Source organism: Arachis duranensis, chromosome 4 (genome assembly GCF_000817695.3).
Source record: "Arachis duranensis cultivar V14167 chromosome 4, aradu.V14167.gnm2.J7QH, whole genome shotgun sequence".
NCBI lineage: Eukaryota > Viridiplantae > Streptophyta > Magnoliopsida > Fabales > Fabaceae > Arachis > Arachis duranensis.
In genome coordinates this window covers 41658102-41667457 of record NC_029775.3, presented here as the reverse complement: position 1 = coordinate 41667457, position 9356 = coordinate 41658102, and the positions used below count along the sequence as shown (strand labels likewise).

The 9356-nt window shown below is 39.3% G+C and overlaps 1 protein-coding gene across 1 annotated transcript; it reads right to left on the bottom strand.

Annotated features, from left to right (window-relative positions):
- Positions 1 to 2984: 2984 nt before the first annotated feature.
- Positions 2985 to 3668, bottom strand: LOC107484348 (extensin-3-like). Its single transcript, XM_016104949.1, has one exon. The coding sequence runs from the start codon at positions 3666 to 3668 to the stop codon at positions 2985 to 2987; it is 684 nt and encodes a 227-aa protein (XP_015960435.1).
- Positions 3669 to 9356: the final 5688 nt, after the last annotated feature.

Below are 9356 nucleotides of genomic sequence, written 5' to 3'. Positions count from 1 at the left end.
AACTCACGGGAGTGAGGTCGATCCCACAGGGATTGAAGGATTGAGAAATTTTAGTTCGGTGGTTGATTTAGTCAAGCGAATCAAGTATTGGTTGAGTGATTTTATATCCAACAGTAAGTAAATAGCAGAAAATGTAAAGGGAGAGGGGTGAATTGCAGAAATTAAAGAGAACTGAAAGTAAAGATGCTGAATCTTAAAGAACAAGAAATTAAATGACTGAAACTTAAAGTGAAAGAAATATAAATTGCAGTAACTTAAAGTGCAAGAAATATAAATTGCTTGAATGGAAAAGGGGATTTGAGGACTGGGAATTCAGAATTTAAGCAAGGGAAATTAAATTGCAACTCAGAATTCAAGCAAGGGAAATTTAATTGCAACAATTAATAAAGCAGAAGATGAATTGGAAGTAACTAGAATTCAAACAGAAAATGAAATTAAATTGCAGCAGGGGTTCACAGAAGAACCAAAAGGAAAAATGGGATCTCAGGGCTCCAGAGACTAGAGAGCAAAGTCTAGATCTCAATTGCTTTCCCAGATCCAAGTTCACAAAGCAATTAACAAGAAATTAAAGAAGAAGCAGTAAAGGAAATGTAATTGAACTCAATTATGTAGAAGAGAAATTAAAGAGATCTTGAATGGAGATTGAGACAGAAATTCCTCAATTCTTCACACCCAAGACTCAAATAGGAGAAGTAAAAATGCTCAAGCAAGAACAAGGAAGAAGAGAGATCAATTCTCCTTCCCAATTCTCTCAGATCTCAGTTCAAAGCTTTTAAAGAAAAATGAAGTTCCAGAATGTAAAAATTCAAAATCAAAAGAAGGGTCCTAATTACATCAAACTATCTCCTATTTATACACTTTCTATTATTGGATTTTGGAATTTGGATGGGCTTTTGATTTGGTGAAGAAATGAATTAAATTGGATTTTTAATCCAATTTTCAGCCCATGAGAAATTAGCTTCCAGAGGCTGCCCTGCCCTTGTGGAGGGCAGAGCAAGAAAATTGTGCAAGCGGCCTCGTGCGTGTGATGGGCGTTCTAGATGCTACCCTGCCCTTGCGGAGAGCAGGGCAATGTGCGTGCATGTTTGCCTTAAAATATTTTGCGTGACAATTCTTGAACATCATCAGGGTAGCACTCAAGTGGTGCTAAGAGCATGGCTTCCTTGCTTTGTTAGTGAAGCCTCCGTGTTCGAGACTGGCTGGGAGCATTTTGGCCAATTTTTGGCTTATTTTCCTTTGTGAGTAGCGCTCCCCCACTCCCCCTTGCTCATGTGTTCGAACCTTGTGGCAAGCATTGGTAAGCTTTTTCCTTGAATTTATTTCTTTGATGAGCCCGATATTGCTCTTGAAGAGGGCAGGGCAGAATTTCTTTGGAAGCTTGGTTCACTATGCTGCTCTCCTGGAGGGCAGTTCCTGGAGGGCAGTGTGCCCTTGTGGAGGGCAGTGTTTGCTTCCTCCTTCTATGTTGCACCACACTTCTTCTCCCATGGTCACACTTCTTAAGCCACGTTTTTCTTCTTTTCTTCCTTTCTTCACCTACAAGAAACCAAAACAACCAATCAAAGTATATCTAAACTCATAAGGTTTATAAATCATTAAAAATCAATTAATTTTAGCTCAAACCTCATGATTTAGCATCAATTTAATGGTGGTTGTTTGATTTAAAGAAGTTATGCATTTTCATTCCAAATTACTTACTTAGGATGCAAGAAAGTGCATAAAAACTAGTGAAACAAGTGAAATTAGCTTGAAAAAATGGGTATATGATGACTTGTCATCACAACACCAAACTTAAATCTTGCTTGTCCCCAAGCAAGCATCAAAATTAAGAGGAAATGAAATGAAAAAGAAGAGCAAACATAGTCTCTGATCTGTCTAAGGCCACTTTAAGTTTCATGAGTGAAACAATGTCCTCTATTAGAAATTTGGAGGCACAAGTGGGCTAGCTGAGTAAGAAAGTCATTGAAACACCTCCTAGTACTCTCCCAAGCAATACTGAAGAGAATCCAAAAAGAGAGTGCAAGGCTATTGACATAGTTAAAATGGCCGATCCTAGAGAGGAAGGAGTGGACGTGAATCCCAATGAGGAAGACCTCATGGGACATCTCCCAGACAAGAAGGAGTTCCCTATTGAGGACCTAAAGGAATCTGAGGCTCATATAGAGACCATAGAGATTCCATTAAACCTCCTTCTGCCATTCATGAGCTCTGAAAACTATTCTTCCTTTGAAGAGGATGAAGATGTAACTGGAGAAAAAGTTGCTCAATATCTAGGAGCTATCATGAAGCTAAATGCCAAGTTGTTTGGTAATGAGACTTAGGAAGGTGAACCTCCCTTGCTCATTAGTGAACTAGATACATGGGTTCAGCAAACTTTACCTCAAAAGAAACAAGATCCTAGTAAATTCTTAATACCTTGTACCATGGGCACTATGACCTTTGAGAAAGGCTCTGTGTTATAACGACCCAACTTCTAGCATGTCTAGATCATAATAGAAATTGAATGTTACCAACTTGTTTTTCCTTTTCTGTATTATTAATTAATAAATATAAGCCTGTACGTTGTTAAAATGCCACAAATTTTACAAGTAAATTTTTTTTAAAACAAGAATTATTTAAAGTCGCATACCCTCCATATATCAAGGGATAATTAAACATTCACATACATAAAACAAAAGATAACAGAATATGGAGTAACACACTATAATATACATCATGTTACAGAAGTAGCTCAGTTATATAAGCATATAGCTATAGTACATCACCCCTAAGTCAGTGACTCATATAGTACGTACATATATGTACATAAGATGCCCCAGGGCCTGGCCTGACCAAAAGCCCCTAAGCTGGCACCCAGGCTAGCCTAACTCTATGATATGCCTATTCCCTCTAATCATGCTAACAAAAGTGAGGGAGACACTCTAATGTACTGAAGTTAGACTAGGCGTCTCAAAAAAATCTTCTCAATCCTGGTCCAGAGTACCTCACGGAAAACCACCAGGCGAATGGTGATGCTCGCCTGCTGGCGCCTCGCCTGGCTCATCGTCATCACTGTCAGAGGAGATAACTATGAAGTTAGGATCTTCCTCTGGATCTTCTTTTTCCTCGTCCTCTTCTTCTGCTGGAGAGATAGCAGAGGAACCACTGCTAGCCACAGGAACCATAAAAGGATAGCTACCAAACAAAATACAATCGGGAGAAAGAGGTGGCACCTCCATGATCTGATCATACTCATGTCCCTGCTGCTTATCAAAGACAGGCGGCTCGATCAGCTCAGGTAAAGGATCAAGCTCGGGTGGCAACACAGGAACACCCCACTCATCATGGACAAAAGGTGCAGGAGGTGACTCATGGATAGGCTGGGCAGGTATAGGCTCATCAGGTAGAGGAGGTTCAGGTGGAGGAGGATAGTCAGGTGGAGGTGGCATCTGCTCCTCAGGATGAGGTATCTCAGGTCCGCCGGGGTGTAACCAAGATAAAGGAAAATCATAGGGTGCATCATGATTAAAGTATGCTGTCCTAATAGGGTACTGGAAAGGTCTACCACGAACTACATAATTACGGATACGAGGTACCGCACAGTAGATGTAATACTCGCCGCGCACCGGGTCCTCGTGGATGTACGGTGGATCAATCTCATAGAATAGGAATAGGACTCCTGTGTCCATCTGTAGAGGTGTAAGGGTTAAGAATTGGGGAGTTCTTAGTAAGGTCTGGGTTTACAGTTAAGTTCATTTATAATGTCCGTGGTCATAGAAGTATAAATAAATGTAGAGCAATATGTACATAACAGCAACATAAACTAACACATGAACAAGAGAGAAAATAGGAAGTAAATGCACATTCACACATTAATATGCAACCACACAGTTATGCTCAAAGAAACAAGGAATAGAACAAGAACACAAGAAGATAACCAATAAATAATGCACAAACAAGTATGATGCATGTCTGTCCCTACTGCAGGTAATGAGCTCATTTGTCGGTTTCGACCCGCACCCGACGCAATCCGACCCTCCAAGTCAGATAGGGCCTTCCCAGAACTTAATCCCAGATTAAGTACCGCATACCCTCTACCAAGAGCTCTCGACTTGCAGGGCTGGTATTTGCTCAGGTCTCAATATACCGCAGGTATGTGAATCAGGCCTCTACCAAGCATTCAGCTTGCAGGGCTGGTACTACTCTACCGCAGCCTGTCTGGGAAGCAACATTACAATACGGGGTCCCCGCACAACATTCACAAGCATTGCCCGAAGGCTCAAAATTCACATATAACCATACTTTCCATCACTTAGCAATCATCATAAATCAAGCATTACAACATCACAGAAAGCTCATTTTACAATTTTCTGTTTACTCTGTAAGGTCAGGTACACAGCTATATCACTTTTAACTCCTTTTCTTTTTAACATAAACACAGGTTTCAAAATCTTGTTTCTTTACCTCATATACCTCTATATCTTCTCTTATACCTCTTCTTAGGTGTTTAGTAAAGGAAATTAGAGAATTCTGGACTCAAAACTACCTTCCTGAGGCTTTTAGGAAAAACTGTCTTTTTATAAATTTTTTATTATTATTAATTAAATAATATTATTATTAAAATAATATTATTAATAAAATAATATATTAATATTTTATTATTAAAAATCCCCTCAACTTTTGATTAATTAATTTTCAACCCCAAACTTTTTAATAATTGCATTTTGACCGCAAAACTCCATGAATACACATTTTCATGTTCTTCCAAAAACCAAAAACATTTCTCCAAAAGTTCATCAGATTTTTGCTTGATTTTCAGCTAGTTTTTCAATCTTTTCGGAAACCGATTTGAACCCGATTTTTATCTAACCAAAGAGAAACTTTTCAGCCATTAAATGCACATCAAATAAGAATCAAAAATCATAATTTTCATGGCTGGAATGTCACGTTTTCCAGCAGCACCAACAGCCACTTCAAAACCATCATAAACATGATTTTCAAGTATTAAACAACAAGATTTAATGATCAAACCATCACACAAACACCCAAAATCAAACCTCAAGCAACAAGATCTGATTTAACACTTCAAGAACACAGCCAATCATTGATTAATTTACCAAACCTTACCTCCTTTGCTGCTGTCCAAGATTACACCAAAAACAAGCTTCCAGAAGCACTTTTACGCCTATTTTAACATCAACAACAACTTTTATGAACCATGAAGGCTGAAGCTTCATGATGATGAAAAGAAGATTTTTCTCACCTTACGGTAACTAGAAATCACGTTTTCTTGGAGCTTTTGGTGATTGAATAAGAGATCCTAAGAGAAAACATGAAGAAAACATCATTAGCTTAAGGAACCACCATGGCCGAACCTTCAAGGAGGAGGACCAGCCTTCATACCTTGATTTACTCCATGAAAAGTGACATAGAAATAAAGAGGAGGAAGAGGTGAACACTTTGGTAAGATTAGATTTTTGATAGGGGTTCCGGTTTGAGAAAGAACGGAGAAAGAAGCTCAGGTGTTCATGGAAGTTTCATGGTTTTCTTTCATGGTGTTCTAAGCTTTTCCAAGAACAAAAATGATAGCCAAGCTGTCCAAGGGAGGCCGTGGCTTTTGGATGATGATTATCCAAAAGTTACTTGCCAAAATATCTCAGAAAAGGATAATTACTAAAGCTAGATGTATTAGAACTTAAGTAATTACACTACTAATGGATAAACATTAAGTTACCTAGTATAAATGACACTAGTAACTGGATAATCATAAGAATAAAAGATATATGATGAAGCATTAGCAGTGCTAAGTTCATCTAAGAATGCTGGTATTATCCCGTTACCGGTAGATTTCTAGCTCAGTTATTATATTACTAAACATATATCAACATTAATCATAGTAGAGAAGATAATAATATAATATTCGGAATAAAATAATAATATATGAATATTATATTAATATAATTTTTCTCTCGAAATTCGTGACCGGCTCGTCACATAGAGACTAACCACAGAAATCAGAATTTTGAAATTCGGGCCCGAAGTGGCTCTAAAACGCAACTCTTCGCGACGTGCCTTCTTAGATTGGGAGAGGTGTCCTGTGCAATCAAGCTGCTGAGTCAGCAGCTTGATGACGCAGCACCTGTGCAGTGGAGGTGCTTATATGCATAGAAATTCCTAAAAATTCTGTAAAAATTCCGTTTGATCCCGAAAAGTGCCGTTTCTTCGGGGCTAGGCCGTTACATGTGTGACCTGGGGTCAGGTATAAATCTTATGCCACTCTGTAATGGAGAAGCTGGAAATCTTTGAGGTACAAGCTGCCACTTTCTCATTACAGATGGCAGACAAGTCTGTAAGACAAGCTTATGGATTGTTAGAGGACGTGTTAGTGAAGGTTAAAGGCCTTTACATCCCTGCTGATTTCATAATCTTAGACACTAGGAAGGAGGAGGATGAATGCATCATCCTTGGAAGACCTTTCCTAGCCACAGCAGGAGCTGTGATAGATGTTGACAGAGGAGAGCTAGTCCTTCAATTGAATGAGGACTTCCTGGTTTTTAAAGCTCAAGGATCTTCCTCTGCAATCATGGTGAGGAAGCATAAAAAGCTTCTCTCAATACAGAGTCAAACAGAGCCCCCACAATCAAACTCTAAGTTTGGTGTTGGGAGGCCACACCCAAACTCTAAGTTTGGTGTTGAAAAACCCCCACATCCAAACTCTAAGTTTGGTGTTAGGAGTCTACAACATTGACCTGATCACCTGTGAAGCTCTATGAGATCTCACTGTCAAGCTATTGACATTAAAGAAGCGCTTATTGGGAGCACACCCAATTTTTATTTATTTATATTTTTATTGTTTTTTTATGTTTTATTAGGTTCATGATCATGTGGAGTCACAAAAAAAAGCAAAAATTAAAAACAGAATAAAAAATAGTAAAAGAAAAAGGACACCCTGGAGGAGGAGCTTACTGGCGTTTAAATGCCAGTAAGGAGCATCTAGCTGGCGTTGAACGCCAGAACAGAGCATGAATCTGGCGTTGAACGCCAGAAACAAGCAGCAGTCTGGTGTTCAAATGCCAGGATTACACCCTGAGGGAAGCTGGCGTTAATCACCAGAAACAAGCATGGAACTGGCGTTCAACGCCAGAAACATGCTGCAGACTAGCGTTGAACGCCCAAAACAAGCATAGAGCTGGCGTTTAACGCCAGAAACAAGCATCAATCTGATGTTAAACGCCAGGATTGCATACAGAGGGCATTTTACACGCCTCATTGGTGCAGGGATGATAATCCTTGACACCTAAGGATCTGTGGACCCCATAGGATCATCTCAGGATATGTGGACCCCACAGGATCCCTACCTACCTCAACTTACCTTCTCTCTTCTTCACACAATCCAATAACACTCTTACCCAAAAATCCTTCACCAATCACCTCAATCTCTCCCCCCATCACCTCTTCACCATTCACATTCATCCACCCTTCCCCATAAACCCCAACCACCTTCAAAATTCAAAATCTCTTTCCCACTCAAACCAACCCTAAATCGAACCAATACCCTCTCCCTCCACTATATAAACCCCTTCATCCTTTTTCATTTTTCACACAACACAACCCTCACTTCTCCCCCTTGGCCGAATACACACCTCTCTCCCTCTCCTTCATATCTTTTTCTTCTTCTTCTATTCTTTCTTCTCTTGCTCGAGGGTGAGCAATATTCTAAGTTTGGTGTGGTAAAAGTATAGCTTTTTTGTTTTTCCATAACCACTTATGGCACTTAAGGCCGGAGAAACCTCTAGAAAATGGAAAGGGAAGATAAAAGCTTCCACTTCCGAGTCATGGGAGATGGAGAGATTCATCTCAAAAGCCCATCAAGACCACTTCTATGAAGTTGTGGACAAGAAGAAGGTGATCCCTAAGGTCCCTTTCAAGCTCAAGAAAAATGAGTATCCGGAGATCCGACATGGGATTCAAAGAAGAGGTTGGGAAGTTTTGGCCAATCCCATTCAACAAGTCAGAATCTTAATAGTTCAAGAGTTCTATGCTAATGCATGGATCACTAGGAACCATGATCAAAGTATGAACCCGAATCCAAAGAATTATCTTACAATGGTTCGGGGGAAATGCTTAGATTTCAGTCCGAAAAATGTAAGGTTAGCGTTCAACTTGCCTATGATGCAAGAAAATGCACGCCCCTACACTAGAAGGGTCAACTTTGATCAAAGGTTGGACCAAGTCCTTATGGACATATGTGTTGAAGGAGATCAATCGAAAAGAGATTCAAAAGGCAAGCCGGTTCAATTAAGAAGACTGGACCTAAAGCCTGTGGCTAGAGGATGGTTGAAGTTCATCCAACGCTTCATCATCCTCACTAGTAATCGATCCGATGTGACTGTGGATCGGGCCATCATGATCCATAGCATCATGATTGGAGAGGAAGTAGAAGTTCATGAAGTCATCTCTCTTGAATTCTACAAAATAACCGAAAAGTCCTCTACCTTGGCAAGGCTAGCTTTTCCTCATCTCATTTGCCATCTATGCTGCTCAGCTGGAGTTATCATAGAAGGATACATCCTCATTGAAGAGGACAAGCCCATCACTAAGAAGAGGATGGAGCAACCAAGAGAGCCTATTCATGGATCTCAAGAGACGCATGATGAAGTTTATCATCAAGGAATCCCTGAGATGCCTCAAGGGATGCATTTTCTCCAAATAACTATTGGGAACAACTCAACACTTCTCTAGAAGACTTGAGTTATAACATGGACCAACTAAGGGTGGAACATCAAGAGCACTCCATCATTCTGCATGAGATTAGAGAAGATCAAAGAGCAATGAGGGAGGAGCAACAAAGGCAAGGAAGAGACATAGAAGAGCTCAAGGACATCATTGGTCCTTCAAGAAGAAGATGCCACCATCACTAAGGTGGACTCATTCCTTAACTTTCTTGTTCTTATCTCTCTGTTTTTCGGTTTTAAGCTTCATGTTTGTTTATGTTTTGTGTGTTTACTTCATGATCATTAGTATTTAGTAACTATGTCTTAAGGCTATGAATAATTCCATGAATCCTTCACCTCTCTTAAATGAAAAAATGTTTCTAATACAAAAATACAAGAAGTACATGAGTTTCGAATTTATCCTTGAATTTAGGTTAATTATATTGATGTGGAGACAATACTTTTTGTTTTCTGAATGAATGCTTGAACAGTGCATATTTTTGATCTTGTTGTTTATGAATGCTAAAATTTTTGACTCTTGAAAGAATGATGAAAAAGAAAAGTGTTGTTGATTATCTGAAAAATCAAAAACTTGATTCTTGAAGCAAGAAAAAGCAGTGAAGAACACAAGCTTGCGAAAAAATGGCGAATATATATATATAT